The 21,804-nt window shown below is 39.3% G+C and overlaps 1 protein-coding gene across 3 annotated transcripts in view; it reads left to right on the forward strand.

The window, feature by feature from the left end:
- The window catches only part of ATP10B (ATPase phospholipid transporting 10B (putative)), a 60,683-nt gene that overhangs the window by 12,989 nt on the left and 25,890 nt on the right, over positions 1–21,804 (forward strand). For all 3 annotated transcript variants that reach the window (XM_020584822.2, XM_039559650.1, XM_039559651.1), the window contains exons 3-10: positions 3,224–3,309; positions 6,583–6,689; positions 9,924–10,055; positions 14,082–14,209; positions 15,336–15,588; positions 16,464–16,699; positions 20,012–20,191; positions 20,745–21,330. In XM_020584822.2, the coding sequence (XP_020440411.2) occupies positions 3,224–3,309; positions 6,583–6,689; positions 9,924–10,055; positions 14,082–14,209; positions 15,336–15,588; positions 16,464–16,699; positions 20,012–20,191; positions 20,745–21,330 (1,708 nt within the window). The remainder of the gene's footprint in view (positions 1–3,223; positions 3,310–6,582; positions 6,690–9,923; positions 10,056–14,081; positions 14,210–15,335; positions 15,589–16,463; positions 16,700–20,011; positions 20,192–20,744; positions 21,331–21,804) is intronic.

The raw sequence follows: 21,804 nt of genomic DNA on the forward strand, positions 1-21,804 counted from the left end.
AGGCACATTGGGTTGGAAAAATTTTAAGAATGGAATCCTGTGTAGGAGTAGATTGAGCAGTTTAATAGGACCTCAAGGTAAATTTTTTTTTTTTTAAGTTATATGTTTGACATCAGCTTGTGATTCAGTTTGAATGCTTAAGATCACCATTTTTTTTCATGGACAGTATCATTTCCTTTTTACACTTTAGTGCTATATTCACGTGGCCCATGTTGGATAAACCTGAAGTAAACTAGAAAATATGACTTAGGGAGAGTTTTTACATTTTCAAGTATCTTTAAAAACACAGCAGGGCAGTTTTTCAAATAACCCAGAACAAGTTTAAGGAGTGGTAGCATGTGAGGAGGAAGAATTTCTTCCATTGGAATCAGTCCAGCAGACAGGAAATAAAATCTCACAGGTAATTCTAGGAATTAAATTAATTTATTTAGCAATTAGTACCACTGCCATTAGGAAGACTTTTGGGGTTACTGGTGTGTGGGACACAGCTGCCAGGGAGCAACCAGACTTATTAAATAAAAGCACACCATTTCCATGGCCAGTTGGGATCAGGTGCTGTACTCCAGTGTTATTTGCTCATTGTTCAAATGGAAATCACTTTGCAAAGACAGTTAAGGGCTTTCTCATATTGTGGATGCTATGGCACATAGCACAGGCCTTTTCCAGTGCCTTCCAGTGATGATTAGGGAGAGGGTTTGTTCCTGAGAAACACTGGAAATTTTTAATATGTAGCTATTTAGCAGAAAAACAGTAAACTGGCTATTTAACATTTTTTTAAATGCTGCATTTTTGTCATGTAGTCCTACTTTACATGTAAGGTTTTCTATTTTTGCTTTTAGAGGAGAACAGGGTGCTCTACCATTACACAAAATGCAAACTTTTGCCTCAGTTGTTCGTAATATGAGGAAGTCTTCCTTCACATCAGAAAATGCCCACGTGCTAAATTATGCCCCAGACTGCCTATTCATGGTAATTTTCTTTAGACTTTGAGCTGTTATTGAGATAAACTGTATGCCTGGGAGTGTCCATACTTAAGAACTCCTGTTACATTAGCAGAGTGGAATGCAGTTCTGGCCGTGGTGACAGCCACTGTTCGGGAAGGTCAGAGCTGATACAGCCACCTGTATCACCCTGTTATTGTAGTGTGTTTGTGTAAACAGTGCATTGGATAAAAAAACCCAGCTTATGAAATATCACACATGCAGATTTTAGTGTGCCAAATTCTTCCTTGTTCTTTGAGCTTTGCTTAGTCCTGTGATTTATGAACTGCACAAAACCCCCTCAGATATGTCTGTCTATAAAGTGACTCTTTAAACAGGGAGGAAATACATATGAACTGAGGCTAGTTCTTCAGTTTAGGATGCAGGAAAGGTGGAGAGAGACTATTTACAAGAGCATGGAGGGACAGGACAAGGGGGAATGGTTTCAAACTGACAGAGAGTAAGTTTAAAAGAGATATTAGGAAGAAGATCTTCCCTTTGAGGGGGGTGAAGCCCTGATGCAGGTTGCCCAGAGAAGTTTTGGGGGCCCCATTCCTGGAAGTGTCTAAGGCCTAGTTAAATGGAGCTTGGAACAACCTGGTCTAGTGGAAGGTGTCCCTGCCCATGGGAGGGGTTGTAACAAGATGATCTTTAAGGTCCCTTCCAACCCAAACCATTCTCTGATTCTGTGATATGCTTAGGAATATTGAATACAACTATCTGTAAAAGACAGAGAAAGGATTATTATTTTTTTCCTTTTATGACATTTTAAATTTGGATTTTAAAACACAAAATTCTTGTCACCAAAAGAGAAAAAATTAGAGAGAAGAATCATTCTTCCATACCCCTGTCTATCTAGAAGCCTACTACTTTTCTTTCTTAGCAATGAACATTCCAGGTGACTTTTGTGACTTTTGTATCTTCCTGTTCTCCTGTTGTACAAATACTTCTGGCAAAACCAAGTATGAACTGATTTTCCTGTTAAGTTCACTGAGTTGAACAAGATTCAGCAGAGGTGAAAATTCTCTCTTAACAGGCATTCTAAAAATACTCAGCCACAAGGATCAGAAGGTATACAAAATGCCCTTATATTCCTGAAGCTTGTATATTTCCTCCAACAATTTTTTATCTATGCTCTACTTTTTTGTACTTATGTATATATATATAGTATAAAAAAAAGAATATATGTTTCATTTATGAAAAAAAGAACAAGAGAGAGAAAATAATGTAAACATTAAAGCACAGTGCTTGCTGTAGAAAAAGGTAGGGAGGCCCAGCAGCAGACTTTATTTCCAGCTTTCCTAACAGAGGATTTTATATTAAGTGAGCTTCAGTTCTTTTAAAAATTCTGTGGCACAGCAATAATTATCATCTTTCACATTTCTCACATCCCATTTTTATTACATTTTCTTAATCAAAGATCAAAGTTCTGTGTATTTTTCAGTTAAGACTAAATCACCACTTATGGCAGTCAGGTACCTCTCATGCTGACTGCTTTCTGGACTGCTTCATGTAGTCCAAACCCCAAGCCATTTCCCTGAACACTGGGGAACTCAAATAAAATCATGCTCAACTCCAAACTCTGTATGAGTGAGCCCTTAGCCTGAAAAGCTTTGTCTCATTTTGTCTCTCCCAGCAGTGTGAGCTTATTCTTCTGCCTTCCCCCTTCTGGATTTGTTTGTTCATTTTAGTGTTGGGTGGTGGGGTTTTATGCTTAGTCTTGCTTTTCATTTTATTTGATTATGATACATTCATTCAAATGTGTGGTCTCTTTATGATTATACCATCCTGGCCAGTAACATAAGTCTTCTAGCATAATCAAAAATCCTGTTAAATCTTGAAATTCTTTACATTTGAGCTTGCTCTTGGTTGACTACTCTTTTTCTAAGTAATCTGAATATTTCATAGAATCATAGAATCCCAGAATGGTTTGGATTGGAAGGAGCCTTAAAATTCAACTCGTTCTAACCCCCGGTCATGGGCAGAAACACCTTCCACTAGATCAGGTTGCCCAGAGCCCTGCCCAGCCTGGCCTTGAACACTTCCAGCCAGTTGTTATTCCAAGAGGGGGAAATACTCAGCCCTTCTGAAGCTTTGCTTCAGGCTGAATGAGCAAAAATGACTTTGTCTCTCCTTCTAGGGCAAGTGCTCCAAGCCCTGGTGGTCTAAATTAAGCTTCTCTTAGTGTTTAGCATTTCAAGTACTCATTGGATTTGTCTCTCTCACTGTGTTTTCTCTTGCAGGAGACTGTGTTTGAACCCAAATTTTTCCAAAACACCATCGTCTTTGAAATGCCAAACAATGATCTCAGTAAATTCAAAGGTTACATGTAAGTACTTGTTATCCATAAATACCTTTTGGATCTGTACTTTGATATTACTCTTGGAGGAATTGGATGGAAGGAATATATTTTGAGGAAATTGATGGTCGCTATTATCTATTCCCAGATTCAGAAGTCAACATAAGATGTAGACTTGGACTCCGTTTCATGGCAAGGTAGAACCAAGGCTTGGCATTGTATTAGCAGTTGTTTCATACAAATTATTTTCACAAAACTCCAGCTCTCTTCAAAACGTAGACATAAGCTCATTTACGTTTGACCTGATAGTTAGACTAAGCTAGATTTTAGATAAATCCTTCTAATTGTTTAAAGGTATCCAGCTGCATGGCTCTAGTTTCTTCACATTTACAGACAAAATTCGGAGGAATGTCCAAAATGAACGTCCTCTGATAGAAGGCAGGTTACAGCCATCCCTCCCCCACCAGGTTCGGGAAGAAATTCCTCCTAGGAAAAGTGAAAAAAGCTATTTATTTAACAAGTAAAGTGCACGCAGGCATGGTGAAAAAAATTGCTAAATAATAAAACCTCTCGCTGTGGAGAGAACATGGGTAGATCTCAGAGTCATTTGTGGGTGTGGCTTTCTCCTCTCTGGAGCTGGGGTTCAGCGTGGGCCCCTCCAGGCTGGTGTGTAGGGTCTCCCGGATGATGTTCTGGTGTTGCTGAACAGTCCAGAAGAGAAGAAGAAGAAACTAAAGTCCCAGGCTCCATGCTTTAGCTAACAAACTAGTTAAAACCTAGCTAAAAAACAAGAGAATGCCACTCTCTTCCCTGCTGCAGAGAGCTGTGAGCTGGGAAAAGCAGGAAGGTGCTTTCCTCCGCTCTGCAGCAGCCAGGAATGCAGGGGCATGTATATCTGTGTCCTTGAACACAAAGCCGCTCACTTTTTTTTCCTCCCTTTCTCTAGGACCCAGCTTAAAGACACAGAAAGGCATAGGATTCATGTCTGGCAAAGGGCAGATGATAGGGAATACAGTATCATACAGTAACCCCAGGACAGGTATCCAAGACCTAATAAACAATCCAGATTTTCTTCTTATTAGGAATGTAGAAAAAGCAAATATGCATCCAAAATACTTTTGAACCAATGCATTAGACTAGTATAAAAAAGTAGGGTGGGTTTCTTTTTTGTCTTTCTTCATTAAATAATTCTGGCACAGGCATAACAGCAAATTCATCAGATTTAACCCTATTCATGAATTATAAGGTAAATTTCTATGTCATGGCTCATGTCCTAAAATTCTCTTACCCTCCAATACAGAGCAGCCTGTCCCAAGGCCCTCTTCAGAGTGGTCATCAGTCCATGCTGATTCCCACACAACAGTAGAGAATTGTCCAAAATACCTACTGCCCCAGACCAAATGCATGTCCCATTATTATGCAAATAATTTAACTGCATGAATGTGCCAGAATACTCATCCATGCCCCAGCTTTGCTAAGTTTACCAATAGATAAACTAGGAGTTAATGACTCTGCAAGAAACTGTGAGTGTTGTATCTGGAAGAGCTGCAAAATGGCTGGATCTCTGATGGAGTTAACCAAAGAGTTCTCTCCCATTAGCACGGGACTGTGTCTAATCTGGTTTTGAGGTTGTGCCCTGTAAGAATGGTGCCTCTAATAGCAATGCCATTTCTCCTTTGCTGCAACATCTTACAAGGGGAAAAGAGGTCAAGTTTGTATTGATTGATGGCTGTGGTTGTTGGCTTCAGGGTATAATCTAAATTGAAGCTATTCTTCCAATTAGCCTGCTGTAATACAGCAAAGAGCACTGAGATTATAGAAATGTAGGAGATACGTCACAAGAAAACACACACAAATACACACCCTTAGGACCCAGGACTGACTTCAAAATATTCAACTTTCAACTGAAAGTCTGTAACAGAAATCTCTTTGGTGAATGCCTATGATCTCACCTGCTTGATGGAACACTTAGAATTAGCTGCCCTTCTCTTCCCACTTCAGGGATAGAAGAACTAATTTTCTGGGGAAAATTACTTGCTAAGAGTTAGTGGAGTTTCTGTCTTTGGTCTGCTGAGATTTGAGTTATTTTGTAAACACAAATTACTTGGAGCAGGCTACCTTTTTCTCCAAGAACCCTTAATAACTTATTACGGCTCTATTGCCTTGCTATAAAATGTCAGGATTACTCTCTGCTAAAAATGATAGGAGATAACTTAGTGACATCCATCTCACATGTCGAATCACAGAAAATTCTGTTCAAGGGGATGCAAGAAGGCTTCTATTAAATGAGTTCCCCATGGCTGAATTTAGATTCCAAGAAAAACAGATTTCTGGCATTATGTTTTTACAATTCCACCATCTGTAGATTGTTGGCACCTGCACCTTTTCCCTTGTCCAGTTCAAGTCATGTAATCATGTGCAGCTGCACTTAGACATAGGACTGTACTTAGCCCTGATATAACACCTAGCCTTGCCCTTCGTTTGAGAGTTGTGACTGTTTACTGGTAAATGAAATGCAAAATATCAAATAGAAAGTAGAGAGAGATGATTATACTAGGAAAAAAACTCTTTTCCCACCCTGACATTTACAAAAAAACAAGACAAAGTATCTGAAATGGAAGCTCTCAGCTTTGGTAAGATCTCAGGAGGAACCTACCAGTGTAAAATAAAAGCTGGGGTAGGGGTAGGCGTGTGCCATTAATTTTCAGAGCCAAGTAACAAATTACCTGCCTGATGGAGCACTGACTTTATGGTTTTCATCAGTATGTTCTGCTAGCAGAAGGATCTGGTGAGTGATGGGGCACCCTTAGCCAGGATGAAAAGTCTTCTATCCAGGATGAGAATGAGGATGAGCTCCTCAGCCTAAAGACTGCTTGAGTGAACTGAAATTCACAAAGACCTTTGGTGGCTGACAGAGTGACAGAGGCTCTTGCAGGGTATAGATGTATTCATCTGAACCTCTGCTCATCTTTCTAAAAAAAATGTCTCTGTAAGAAGTTGCAGAATTACCCTTGTTTTCTTTCATAAGATACTGAATCTGCCAGGTAAGTTTCCAAGTGAAAGCCAAACTTGCTTTGTATTTGCATCATGACACACACTGCGCACGTGGTCTTTAAAAGAAAGACTTAGACTTCTCTGTAACTTTTTGCTGGAGTCTTCCTTGAAACTGAAGGAATTAAAAGCAAAATAGGGCCTTCAAAGTTGCTTGATTTGAGCTTGAAACAGACATGCACAAAAAATTTTTCTTTAACGCCCCATTAGAACAGAAAAATTAATTGCTCTATTTGATTTTATTTCTTCTAGGGAGAAACCAAACCATGAACGGGTAGGTTTTAACATTGAAAACCTCTTGCTTCGTGGATGTACCATCAGAAATACTGAGGCTGCAGTAGGAATTGTTATATATGCAGGTAAGACATACTTTTTATTTAGGTTAACTGAGAATTTCCCTGTAAATATCCCTAAAGAAATAAGTATAGTCTAATATTGTAACATAATTTCACGTTTTGTTTTAAAAACTAGTAGTGCACAGAAAAAGTATATAACTTTTTTTTAAGTAACTCATTCATCTCCAAAGCCAGCAAGTCTTGCACTGGGTCTTTGGCAAGTGACCGTATCCTTGTGCATGTCAAATATCTTGTAAAAATATCCAGAGAAGTAAAAAATTGCTAAGGTGTATTTAACCCTCAGCTCTGGCTATACTAGTAATTCCATCTGTCATAAAATTTACACAGCTCCCCTAAGGGAGGTCTCACTGGCTCCTCAGGGTAGAAACAGGAGCTGCTGAAGAACTAATTAGAAAAAAAACCCAGTCATCTGTGGATTTAATTCATCCATTCAATCTGTGCCAGTGTCAGCAGGCAGGAGGCAGTGAGGCAGCAGCTGGAGGTGACAGAAAAGGCAAGCAGCAGCACAGGTTTGTACTGACATAGACAAAGTGTGTCTGTGCAACCATGAATTTCATGCAGGACACACATGGACAAAAAAAGATGGTGTTGATGCCCAGATCAAATGCAGCAGTGCCAGGTCCAGCAGTGGGTCAGTTAATCTGTTTCTCAGCATCTTTTACCTTTGGAGTGTTATCACTGCTTTTACTTAGTGAGCATGATTTATCATTGCCTTTGCAGCTGTGACCTCTTCTGCATTGGATAGAGTGTATCAGCTACCTTCTTATTTGTAGATTAAATAAAAGTCAATTCAAACACAACAATTAATCCCATTAGCTATTATTATCTTTCCAAAAGAGTTATATTAACTGTTTTATGTCTGATCAGCAGCAAGGGGTTCAGGGTTGAGCCACCTAAGAGAAAAGAGAAGTCAAATCTTTACAAGAGTCATTTAGCTGAGATTAATCTCCACAGCCCAGAACAATTTACCTGAAAACAGATTTGTTTATTTTACTACTACACTGCACTCTAAATGTCTGTAGCTCCCATATCTTACCAAGGTAGCTTTGCTTTTGTAGGTCTTTCATTGTGTGTCTCTCTTAACACCACATGCAAGGGTGGTGCCCACCAGGCAGAGGAGGAGAGCCAGAGCCAAACTCAGCAACCTTTTTTTTTCCAAAGTAGCTACTATATAAAAATCTCAGTAGGGATCATTCCCAATATAATAGGAGTAATTTATCTTCCCTTCTCCTGTTGCTATTCCTAATTTTCTTCTGTTTAGCTCAGATTTCTCAGTATGTTCCCTTGACCACCAGCAGAGATCATAATGTGGATCTCCATTTATGTTGCTTAAGCTGCCAGTAGCAAAGGTTGGAGTTTTAAAGTTATTCCCAAGATGTGGTGGTTTTCATATGAGTAAGTCTTCAAATCAATTTCCACCTGAGTTCTTATTGTTAATGTCAGCATGAAAGTTTATTCTTTTTTTCCTAAAATTAGACTGGCTTCAGTCAGTATCACCTTCATTTCTAGGGTTCTTTGACATTGATTATACTCTGGCTTTTAATGATGGTCTGTGACCATTTCTGAACAATCAAGATCAGTCACATAATAAGATGGCACACTTTCCATTTTTGTAACTCTATTACTCCTCAAACTTTCTTTCTAATGGAAGCCTTTGTGAGGAGTACAGGCATCACTTAGTGAGATTGCTTGGTCTGTGCAGTTCTCATCTGACCCAAGGATTGTTATACTTTTCATGGCTACCCAAATTGTTCTACACAAAGCGACAGCATTAAAGCACAAAAATCTCATTACAGAGTGACAGCCAATGTAGTTTTCTCATTGTGGTTGGGACAGCAGTAAGAATTATATGCTTTTCAAATACTGAAGTACCAGAAAGAAGTTTTAGATGAGCCCATCAGCATCCAGAAATAGAGAGACAAGGTACCATTGGGGTGGTAGGTGAGGTGCTGTGTTTCATGGCATAGGGAAGTGTGAGGATTAGAGGAGAACAAAGCAGTTTATTCCTCATATTTCTGATTTTCTGTTCCTTACAAGATGATAACTGTGTTACAGAAGTATTCTTTTCCTAATGGTAACCTAAAGTGGAAAGGAATGGTAGAACTGATATTTGGAAAGAAGCTCTTAACGATTTCTTCCTGAAATAAATTCATCAGCACTTCCTTGAGCATTTTCTGGGAGGGATTAGAGGGGTTTGGCTTGGTTTTTTTTTCAACACAAAGCATTCCATTCTGCCTGACACAAAAGAAAAGTGAGGAACAAGATTCACACAGCTGCTGGAGGAACAGAAATGCAAGCAGCAGTCCCATCCCCTTCAGTGCACTTCAGTGGTTAGAGAATTTGTTCACCAAAGGGAAGGCTTAGGGTTTGTTCTCAGTTCTGCCTATATGGGAGTGAACATATATCTCCTGCTTCACAAGCTGTACACTGAATACCTGCCTAAGTGGAACGAGTGGGTTTGTACTTACATGTTGAGTTGGAAAGGCAGGGGCACTGGTAGTATAAACTGGTCCCACTGACACAGCTCCAGGTTGTGTAAATAATTACATATTCATTGGAATAGTAAACAAGGAGCCCCAGCTCTTGAGTGAATGTCCTGAACATCAGGATGGAGAGTAATTTTCTCTGTAGTTCTCTTCTTAATTAACAATCTTTGATGTAAACCTGGAATGAATCCAGCAGGTGTGATTGAACTGCACCTAACTTACAGATTTTGGGTTAAATCACTTCCCTAGAGAAAGCTAAACGGTGGTTTGGAAAACAGTCCTTGTCACACACATCATGCACATGCACAAAAAAACTAAATACAAGTCTGCAGGGTCTGTATTTTCAGGGAAAAGGGCTGTAGAAATAAACGTGAAAGATACCATTTAATACAGCAACAGATGGTGTCCCAATATCCCAGTTGTGGACCCACAGTTTAGATAATATAAATAGAATTGAAAAAGTAATTTCTGCTTCTTGACTTTTTACAGCACATCTCTTTTTCCATTAGAGGTATAGCAGTTCAATTCTAATTCACTAAGTTTAAGGACTGGGGATTCTTTTATTTCTCGTCAGTTTTGTCAGTACTTTACAACCAAATATTGAAAAGCTTAATATTAACGTTTTTCCACTGACTTGTTGAATTTTATTTCATATACAAAATGTATCTAGTGGTTTTTAAATACTTTTAAAAAACCAAACCAAAATACAAAATACTACATAAACGTGATGATATTCATTTGTGTTTTCAAGGTCATGAAACAAAGGCCATGCTAAATAACAGCGGTCCTCGTTACAAGCGCAGCAGATTAGAGCGACGGATGAATATGGATATTTTCTTATGTGTGGGACTCCTATTTGTGATGTGCCTTGTTGGAGCTATAGGTATGAAGCACTGACAAAAATCTTTCTCCTAAATGGAGATTGTTATGAATGAATGTCTTGGTTTGAAAGACAGGTGTCTGCTAAGGAAGGCAGGAGCCTCCCTTGGAATGGCAGATGCAACCCCCTTCCCTCTAGTTATTATAATTTTGAAATCAAGGGGCTTTTAGGCAAAGATGTGGAAAATAGGAAAAACAGTTCTTTACTATTATATATCTATATGTGTTTAACCAGTCAAACAAACAACAATAACTATGGCAGTAACAGCAAACAATCACAAACCCAGTCCCAGCCTTCTCGGCTGTCAGGCCCTTTCCCCTCGGGTGCAGTTCCGCTCGCAGCCAGCAGGGGCGCTGGCGGCTCCCGGTGAGCAGGGCAGGTGCAATGGATCCCCCGCGGCTGCAGGGGGCGCTCCGGAGCGAGCTCTGGGAGCACGCGGCACTGGTGCCCCGGTATCCCGGGAAGGGATGGAATAAAGACTTCACAAACCCCTGGGCAGCTGGCCCCGGTGTCTGGCTGGACCCTTGGGAACAGCAGGCTGGAATGGCAGGCTGGAACGGCAGGCACGAGCACAAATCCCGGGTGGCAGATGAGATGTATCCAAACGGGGAACCCCCCTGGAGGTCTGGGCAGGCAGGGTGAGCACGGCTACAACGTAGCGAAGGCTCAAAGCAACGGCGGGTCAGGGCGGCCACAGCCCAGCTCCCAGCGGGGTAGGGAAGGCGGGCTTTGGGATCCCGGGGCTTCTCCAGCAGAAGGAAAAGCAGCCGAAGAAAGCAGCCTCCCTCTCTGTCCAAACACCGAGACCGACTGCCCACACACCCAGGTGAAACAAAAGAGTAGCCAGCTCCTTTGTTTTGAAGTATCCAGCCATTTGTTCCCCTAGCAACATGTATGGGGAAAACTCCTTTAACAGAAAAAAAAAAAAAAAACAGGAGAGCTCCTAAAACCCCAACAATCAATTATGTGGGTTTAAATAAGTTACTGCCTTTTGTCCAGGCCTCTGGCAGCAGGCAGTCGCATTATTGAGGTGGCCAGCACTCCAAGACCCACTCTCATTTGCAAGTTCTTTAATAATGGCTGATTCAGTCTATTATAGAATGAATTATTTATTAATAGGCACAAAACTAACAAATGTCAGACTTAAAACAGACTATTACTACACAGGAATAAGACAAATGGGAATACTAGTATTATACAGGTGGGGTTAAAGGTACCATGAAATTTACAGCTAGCTAAGAAATAGTATAAGTTAGGATCCATTGTTTCTTACCACCAAATTGTTGAAGGGGCACACATCGAAATCCTTTCCCTCAATTTCCGGAAAAGTAACCACGGAACCTATGTCCAGACTTCTGGAAGAAATCTTCTCACATGTTCCCAAGGGGTGTGTAAGAGACTTCTGCCTCTGTGATAATTCATGAGGACTTTTATAGACATAAGAACCATGTTTTTTGGTAACCGATATTTATTTTCTTTCATCTCTTTCCACATCCGCTCTCATACAAAGATGTATACTCAGGGCTAGGGCTCAGACTCTCAGTTGCCTGGAGATGCCTGGAGCCCTTGCTGGGCTCTCTGGCCCCTTGCTGGGCTATTAATCTGGCCTGAGTTATCTCTTCCAAATGCCCCAGCCATGAGAGAGAGGGAGCCACAGTGATTAAAATCAATCTTGTAGACATGAGTGAAATCTAAAGCAGAATGCTCTTGGTGTCCTTAGACCGTCCTTGTTGTTTCCAATGGATGAGTTAAAATGGCAGATCTGAGCAATTCAGATGAAGAAAACCCACTCATGGCCTATAAATGTTTCAGATAAGATTCATCCCCACCATGGTATAATACATGTAAAGCAAGAGAAAGCCGTTCTGTGACTTCATTGTAGGAATTGGTATTTGCCAGCTGAGATCTTCCTTCCTTCCTGAGCACTTCCTGAGGGGGTGTTTGTTCCTTGTGCATAAGAGAAAAAGTAAAATTATTTTGCTTTACTTTCATTTCAGTAGCGTCTTCCTCTAATATGTTTGGGAGTGATATTAGACAGAGACACACAATTTAGAACCTAGCTGCTCATAACTAATTCATTCAGTTTACATCCTCCATGGCTTCCTTCCTTCTCACAGCCCTTTTACATCAGGCTGTGAGATGGAATAATTGCTTATGTTCGAATAGCCTGCTTTTTTCTGGGGTCCTTGCAGGTGAACACATGAATTTAGTAACTGGTGTTAACTGACTGGAGTTTACTGGATTGCTAATCACAAAAAGATCATCTTTGCTGTGTGTGCTGCTTGCCTTCTAGCTCTTATTATAATCTGTCCCAGGCAGGCCAGAATTAATAGAATCTCATAATTCTCAGCAAAGGACCAAATTTTAACTCCACTGACTTTTACATGGGGCAATGCTTTAAAGAGAAAACAGGAGCTCCCATGAGCCCATTTTTCTTTTAATTTGTTTTGTTTTAGTGATAACTTGCTTAGTGCTACTGCTCTGATTTAATGACAGTCAAATCAAGTTTTCCTGTGCCTGCCCTGGAGGTATGGTATGTGGCATACCAGTCAGTCATCCGTGTAATACCATGAGAAGTAAGGGCCATCCAAAACAAATAAACAATTGAACTGACTTAATCACTTCTTTCATTTTACTGCTTCATGTTGCAGTGGGCCTTTTTGGCACCAAAAGGGGATTTCAGTTTGACAACTGAGCTCTGTGTGAGGGAGAGATTTTATTTTCCTTGTTCCCTGTCTGCTGTCATGGGGATTTAGAGACTTGTCTTTGTCGGGTGTGTAGGAGCCCTTGAGAAATAAAATCCTTCAATTTAAGGTTTAAAGAATTCTCAGATGAAAAAATCTGCATTTAAAAAATAATTTATCTGCTCAGCTTAAAAGAAATCAAGTGAAACATGTAGAACAGTAAAAAGTCCATTAGCTTTCATCCAACCAAAACGTCCAGAGGCTTTACCATGACTTTGTGCTTTGCAGCCTTGTCTGAATGTAGGGTTCGAGGAAGAAGTATCACTGGTGGATCAGTTATCAGGATTGTTTTTGCACACTGTGATAAATTGGGGTAAGAAGTGGCTTGTAGAGCAGATTTGTCCTTATTCAGATGTGACTGTGGTCTGAAGCAGCCAGAGACCATTGCCAAAATAATTTCAATATTTTTGGCAGCATTTTAATAGGCAGATGCTGCAAAACAACTGCTAGGTTCACTGGTGCTAATGAAAGTTTTATTGGAGCTGGATATGCAATGTGGACTGATAGAGGTTTTTGGCATCTGGACAAATGATGCAACGAGGGGAACCAAGTTGTTGCCTTAGCTCCGTGGGAAGTTTCTGATGCTGTAAATTTAATAATGTCCTTGAGAAAAGTTTATTTCAATAAGGACAGTATGGAAAGTGGTAAAACAATTGTGATGGGATGTTGTTAAGTCCTGGAACAGAGGCTTTGTTGTAACAGTGCAATAATATCTACTGGTGTTTAAAACACAGAGGAAGAAACAGTTTGGGATATGATTTAATTGAAGGAATGTAAAGATGAGTTGCCCAGACTGAATTTAGGGGGTTTGTCAACTCTTAACAAAGACAGATTGAAATCAAGAATGGCCAGGGAGAATAAGAAATATTTTAGTTTGCCTATATACAAAGGTTCTAAGTTTTATTTCTGTAACAGGAAAGAGAGTCTTCAGCACTGAGGATTTTTATGGGTAGGTGATAGAGATGGAGTCTTCCAGCAGGGAAGCGTACAATGAGAAAAGATCTGTGCAGAGTTAAGAGCCATAGAGAACACCTGCTGAAGCAGAGATGAATTAAAACATCCCTGAATATTTATTTCTCACTAGCGTATCAATTATGTGCATGTGCTACACAGATCTGCAGGTGCTTTGCATTCTCCAAAATATTTGCAGCATTGCTTGGGGAGCATTGTTTTGGAAATGCTCTCTCTGTTTTATTACCAGAGCAGTCCATATCTGCACATTTCAGAAGCTTTGTCACTTGCTTCACTGCTCAGCCGATTTCAATCTCGTATCTCATTCCTACAGCGCATGGCATTTGGACAGGAAACTTTTGGGAGCACCCACCTTATGATGTCCCAGATGGGAATGGCAATTTTGTGTCTCCAGTTCTTGCTGGTTTCTACATGTTCCTGACAATGATAATCCTGTTGCAGGTAAAAGACAAAAACCTCTCTGTTACCTCCAAGGAAGAAGCTACTCAAATTTGAATATAATCACTAATGAACAATCAATATCAACTAATAGCTGTGCAGTGCCTTCTTAATTCTATTTGAAAATATTGCTAGGAGTGTTTCAAATCATCCAGGTGTGAAATAGTTTATTTTTTTTTTCTTTCTAACTGCAGATTTTTTTTCTTGCTATTGAAACTGCACAAGGCTATAAATAGGAAACACACGTATAATATCTTTAACTCAGAATATCTAGCAGATGCAATAAAGAGGATGTTTACATCCAAATGTCAGCTTTTTTTTTCTGCCTATATCCAGAATTCCAAACTAAGGATGCCACTTAACATCTCAGAAAAACAGTGAAACAAAAATTTCCAGTTTGTCAGTGGGGAATAATAACTAGGTATGGTTCATCTAGTCTAGGAAAGAAGCTAAATTGGAAGTAGGATACTTGTATATCTGAGTGTGATTAAGTCTAATTGGGAAAGAATATTTTATTGGGTGAGGAAAAGAATTACATTTACTTTTCAGATTTCTTGATGTCACTGCTGACATTTACATGGACAGAATTTCTTTAATATGAACAAAATCTGAATATAACTTTCAGAGCTGCTCAGGGATTCCTTGGGGGATTATACTTCATTACTGAAACAGAATATCTGTGCATCTAAAGAAATCATTATTATTTCAGGGCAAGGAAGATCATGGGTGGGAGATCTTGTGTGCAAAGTAATGGTTTGTGAAACTTTTCTACACTAAGAGTTAGTCTGTTTTAGTCCATCCTTTCAGAGTTTCAGAAGGGTAAGAACAAGCATGATCCTATGTCCAGAAAATGTGCTTTGTAAGGGCATCCTCTGAAAGACCCATCTTTGAATTTGGTACTCTAGGAGTTTTGTCTTAAGTTTGCCACTTATTATCCCTGTTTCTCCATTTCTATTGTGTGCAGGATTTTTTTTTTTTCTTCCCTGAGTTATTATTCATCAGTACTATAATATGTCTCTAGGAAGAACTGTTTCTTTGGAAATCATTAGTATGCCTATGCCAGGACACTGCTGGTAGAAAGCAGCAAAATTTTTATCACTGCTCACTGAGAATTTAAACTCTCTTTCAGATTTTAATCCCCATTTCTCTTTATGTGTCAATTGAGTTGGTCAAATTGGTCCAAGTCTTCTTAATTCACAATGACATTGACCTATATGATGAAGAAGCAGATTTGCCCATCCAGTGCCGTGCCCTCACTATTACTGAAGACCTCGGACAAATCCAGTATATCTTCTCAGACAAAACTGGGACACTAACAGAAAACAAAATGGTATTCCGACGCTGTACTGTTGATGGAATTGAGTTTTCCCATCAGGAAAATGGTGAGAGACACTTTTATATAATTGCTGTTTTTGTCTGAGCAATTAAATGTTATTAATTTAAATATTAAACCTACTGAGCCCTCTGATTGAATGTAGACCTTTGTGGATTAGTCACTATTTTGTGAGTGATTGCTGATACAGAGATTCACAAAAGTGAAGGCATTTTAAATGATTCAGAAGTCATATGGGAAAGGTTTTCCAGATCCTTCTGCAGGCACCTCCAGGATTTACCCTGCATTCAGTATCCACTAGAGCACATCAAAAGAACATTTTCTCTTTCATTTCTAAGTGAACACTGGACAACCTTTTATAAGCTCACAAACTGATATTAGTTAGTATTTAAACTCAGTGGGTCCAAAAGTAATTACCATACACTTCCGTGTGGTATGAAAAATACAGGCACCCCTTCCTGAAAGTGGATTCTGGCTGCAGTCCAGATCTGAAGGATCTTGGCAATTGGTGTTCTGAATTCAGGAGGTTGACTCAGGCCCCTCCTTCATCATTACTTTCATGCTCTATGTAGTGGAAAGGATCCTGTTAAGATGGCAAGCAGCTGCCAGAGAGATGTTTGTGTTCTGAGACAGAAAATATTAGCAAATTTGTGAATTACCGTATTTCACTCTCCTATTCCAAATGCAAAAAGCAGCTGAAGAGACAAAACATTTAGAGAAGCCCATAAAACTGACTGATCACTTTGAAAACACATTTTCTTGCAATAATAACAGTAGCAGTTGCCAGAAACTGCAGTGGACAGTGAAATTTTTCTGGTGCTAAAACGTTTTGGCTTTAGTTTAGTTTGTTTCAGGTTTTTTAACTGATCAAGGAATTCCTCCTAAACAATGGAAATGAGGTAAGGTTGCATTTTTCTTTCACAGCCAGGCGCCTGAAAACACACAAAGAGTTGGATTTAGACAATGAGGACTTTGCAAAACTTCAACATTTCACTCTTCCTCCCATGAATCTTGAGAAACCAGCCACTTATAAGCACAATAGCATGAGAACTTTGAGGAGGTGCCAGAGCGCCCGGGCACGTTTTCAGGGGCACACAAGGAACAGGTCAGTCGGTCGACGTGACAGCAACCAGTCTCAAGTGGCTTTCAGCAGCACCATTGTGAGTACCAACAGACTGAGCTAACACCTTTTAAGTTATGCCTTCTATTGCATTTTGTGTTGGAGAAATCCAAGCCTTTTCAGAGCTAAGAGAGGGAAGGGGGAGACAAAAAATCACAGTCCTCGATTGGAGCATGCAGGCCGCAGTCAAGGGGGTTCAGAATCTGTTGCAATTTAGGTCTGAAACTTCCCAAATTCACACACAGCCTAATTAAAGTCAGACTGTTCTGCTCTTCTTGAAAGTGTTTTAACAGACATTTTAGACAATGCTTTTGTGAACACTAAGAGAAGGTCATACACTTTCAACATTAGAATTCCAATTAAAATTAAAGGTCTTGAATATACGTACAAATCTTCATTAAAAGAAGTCTAACAAATGCAGCATTCTCAGAACTTTTTTTGCCGCAATTGTTATAAGATACTATATTACCTCATTCAATTCCACTGTCATGTAGTAGATTCTACTCAACACTCCTACTTTTCTTGGAATGTGGGTGTTCTGTCAGTTGCTATCCTAGCATTTTCCAACCCAAACCTCATGAGTTGCTGAGAACATCTCAGTGGATTCTTGAAAACACATGAGTCATGACTTCTCAGAACTTCTTGTAGGTAATGACTATTGAAAGGTGATAAAGAAATTTCTTGCCAGTGTATTTTCCAATTATATTTTTCACTGACAGGTCTTTTCTTTTTCTTCTAGAAATAACCTTTTTTTTTTTAATTCACTGTAAAGCAATATCTGAGGAGCTAGTATCAAATACCTCTTTTGTAGAAGATTCAGCTGCTTTCATGGAAATAACCAGCCTTAGCTGATCATAGGTGTCATTCTATCTGGATAAACTGTTTAACCCCCATGACACTTGTGAAGATGTAGTAAAAATGGAGCCATTTAGATATTGCACAGAACCTGCCCTGTATGATGTCCTTTACATGACATAGTACTAACCCTTTTTGCCAGCTGAGCCAATTCCCTATTAATAAAACAGAGATAATAAATTTTTTCATGTCTCTATGGTTCCTGCCCTTTGGAACTTACATCACCTTGTCTGATGCATTTTTACTCTGCTACAAATCTCCAGCATCCTGAGTACCCCTGGAATACAGTGTGTTGTAAGCCTGTGTGTATGTCAGCAGACAGAGGTTTGAAAGAAAAATCCATCTTTCAACAATAGAACATGATAGAGAATTAACATTTACTCTCTCTACCTTTAGGTGTTCTTATGAATTAAGAGAGTGACAGTACATTTCCTTCTATATGTAATAGTTCAAATAAGTAGTGCCTTGCTATTAGAAGCATTTAATAAAGATTTCCATTGTCCTATGGTCATCAGGTTTTCATGCCATCAAGTAGAAGAAATGCTATAAAGTTAATGAGGAAACCTTTAAACTGAATGGCACTAGACATTTTATATCAACAGTTTCACTAACAAAATTGTTAACATTTTAAATGTAAATTTAAGTGATCACCATCGTTAGTGCTGTTTTATTCAGTTTTCTTTTTTGCTTGGTTAGGGTTTTTAATATATGTTCAGGCTGAAAATTCGGGTCAGCGCTGTTTTCACTTAATGTGAAGAAGAAGAAGATGAAAAAAAGTTCTGATAAATTCTGATTTGTTTTGTTTAGTTTTGTTTTTAAAACCTGTCTTGGAGGCTTCAATTAGACTGATAATTTTCAATTTCCAGAGGAAACTTTTGAGTTCAGAAAGTTGCTGCTGAAGTGAAATGCCACTGTCCTTTTTGACAAGAACTTGCAGCAGACATTGAGGATATAGGTCAAAAAGAAATTGAGTGGGACGATGACAGATAGGAGAGACTGAGATCCACATGTAATAATTTGGTGTTTGTGGTGTTCATTCTAATTGCAGCAATGCATGAAGAAATTGGATGAAAAATTGTGCAAGGTGTTGGTGAAATTCTAATCCTTCATGTTCCAAATTTATTAGAATTCCCAACATAACTGTTTGGATAGTTTTATCTGCACATATGTATTCTTCATTGGAATTGTCCTGTTAAGCTATTTGGGATTGTTCTATGTACAAAGCATAGTACTGGCACAGTCCCATTACCCACAGAACTGCTGCAGTGCAATATTGTGAAATAGTTTCTTAAAATAGGCAGCTTTAACTTTCCAGCCTCTGATTCTTTTTAGGAGACCAGAGAAGATAACAAAAAAATCAGGCTTATCCTCAGCATGTAATAGTTTGTTAGAGAAAAGACTCCATCAATACTGCAAACATGTCTTTGTATGTGAAGTAAAGAAGCATTAAAACACTAAGCCAGAAGAACCAGAGCTTTCCGCAGCAGGGAAAGTGCAAAGCCTTGTTCCAGCTTTGGATTTCAGTTGAAATCCTGCAAATGAAATACTGCAAAATGAGCAGTAGATTTATTTGCAATTATTAGGAAGAATCACTTGTCACTTTAGCAAGCAAGAGATAGAATGTAACATACTCAGCTCAGCACAGTACAGCCAAAAAGGTGCTTGGGTGACTTCTGTTCCATGATTACGGAACTTGGGAAAACTGTGCCAGATTGAATGTGGTGAGGGTAATAGCTGAGATGAACTAGAAAGCAGCTAAATAACTTCGGCAGTTCCTTAAAGAAGGCGTGCAAAACTGTTGGCTCATGGGAAGAAGTCTTTTAAATTTGGAAGTTGTTGTTAAATATGGCCCCAAATTTATTCCAAACCAGATTTCACTAACATGAAATTTCCATTATAAGTAATATTCCCATAGCTCTACATCAAATTTAATTGTAGGGAAGTGACACTGTTAAGTAGTTTGGCTTGCAGATTTAGGTTTGATTAGAAAGAGTGTGCTACTAAAATTACAGAAACATTTCAGGAACATGTAAATATGTATTTATTGCAGAAACTGGAGAAGAAAAGTTTGAGAGCATGTCTTTTTCTGGGAGCAAAATGAAACTACTCTGGAAACTAAAAGTGATACTGCTGTAACTAAACCATAAACACAAAATATTCTCTGTTGAAATAACTATCAGCTTCCACACTGAACTGGGAGATCCCAAGTATACATTCGTCTCCTTTAATTCAGGAGTCAGCAGTTTCAAAGTTAAGGGAGGCAGCATAGATTATAAGGATTTTTAGTAGATCTCAAAAGAAATAAAATTCTGAGATCATCTTCCTTTGGAAGATGTATTTCCTTCTAATTATCTTGTTATGCAGCTTTTTGAAAGATACCTTTTTTCCATAGATGTTAAGTACAAAAGACATTTTCTAGAAGTCTGTGAAGTCACTAGTTGTTCCTTGAGGACAAGGGTAAATTAAAATTATTCTCACTAAGTAATTACTCTTCCAGGAAAAGGACGTGACTCCCGATTGCAGGCTGCTGAGGCGAGTGAGAGAAGCTGCCCTCGAGACTGAAAGTCTTTCTCCTTTTATACATACGAGGACTTCCACATCCTTTACTGACTTTTTTCTTGCCCTTGCCATTTGCAATACAGTCCTGGTCTCCACAGCTACTGAGCCAAGACAAAGGGTAATCTAAATACATGAGGAAAATGGATCATGCTTCCATTTAACAACATAGAGCAGTGTCCATCGAAAACTGAAATGGTGAAACATGGCTTGTTTGGGAGTTCTCCTCTAGTTCCTTTACCTTTTCTGTAATATCTACTACTTCCCTGCCTGTGTATCACTTTCTAGCTTGTCTTTTTATGTTTGATGAATAGCTGTGGTGACCACAGGATGGGCACTTTTTCTTTTAGCTTTTGTATTATATATGATGTAAGAAGTTTTTTGAATACACTGGGTTTTCTCTGATCTGCCAGGCAATTGACAGAACTACAAGGGTTTGATTACATCTTTGCTTCAGGGGTAGAGATACAAATCAACATCAAATTTGGATGCTAACTCACATATGACTCCTCTATTGAGTCCTTGCACCACAGTTAAATGGCAGGAGAGGGGAAAAGGGGAAGTTGCAGTTATTATTATCATCATTTGGATGCAGAAAAGTAGAGAGAGGTTTTGAGAAGCTCTTGTAGTTCACATCTAATTATTTTTAACCTTCGTTTTTCTCATATTTCTAGGTCACAATCCCACCACCAATAAAACCTTCAGGAATCACCCTGGAGAAGATTCATCAGATATTTCAAAGGCTAAAATTAGCAAGCCTTAGTCAATCATTTTCGTCATCTCAGTCTAGTTCAGACCTCGGTGCCAGCTCCAGTGCAAAGAACACTGAGGAGCCTCTTGCTGTGCTGGAGAGTTGTGACAATGAAAATGATTGCTGTGCCAGAAGGAGAGGCCAGGAGCTCCAGGACAAGGGCAGCAAAGATATTGGTAGTGTTTCCTTGGATGAGGTTTTTAGGTCTGTGACTAAGAGTTCTCTGCCAACAGACTTTTGTTACGAGGCTGAGAGCCCAGATGAGGCAGCTCTTGTCTATGCTGCTCAGGCCTACAGCTTCACTCTCGTGTCCCGGACACCAGAACAGGTCACCGTGCAGCTGCCACAGGGCACACTCCTGACTTTCGATATCCTCTACACTTTGAGATTTGACTCAGTCAGGAAAAGGATGTCTGTAGTGGTGAGACACCCTCTAACCAAGGAGATTATTGTCTATACAAAAGGTGCTGATTCTGTTATAATGGACCTCCTGGATGACTCCGCCAAAGGTAATTAGCCAGGGAGATATTTCTGTTGTGTCTCCTAACAAAGAAGTTTGCAGTAGTCTTTTCTGCATGAAATATTGTATCTAGGTATTTGAAAAAAAAAGAATAAACTTTCTCTCATAGTATCCTTGCAGATCAGAACCAAGGTATTTATTTAACCCCAGAAGTACTTAGAATATGGAATGGGCTAATTAAAACTCACTGACAGCACTAACTCATGTGGACTCTGTACTCTGCAATAGTACTGTAATAAGGGCCGGACCATTGTTTTTCAGGTTTTCAGCAAGGGTGCTATAATACTAACAAAGAAAAACACAAGTAATGTTGTCTTAAAAGAAACAAGGATCTTTAGCAAGATTTCAGCTTCTACACAGCCAACACTTTTGAGCTATTAAAGAACTTGGTATTATATTGGAATCCACCTGTCTCTAATGCCCACTCTTTTTTAATCTTAGGCCATTAGATCGAAAATTATCT

The sequence above is a fragment of the Corvus cornix genome, chromosome 13 (assembly GCF_000738735.6).
Source record: "Corvus cornix cornix isolate S_Up_H32 chromosome 13, ASM73873v5, whole genome shotgun sequence".
Classification (NCBI taxonomy): Eukaryota; Metazoa; Chordata; class Aves; order Passeriformes; family Corvidae; genus Corvus; species Corvus cornix.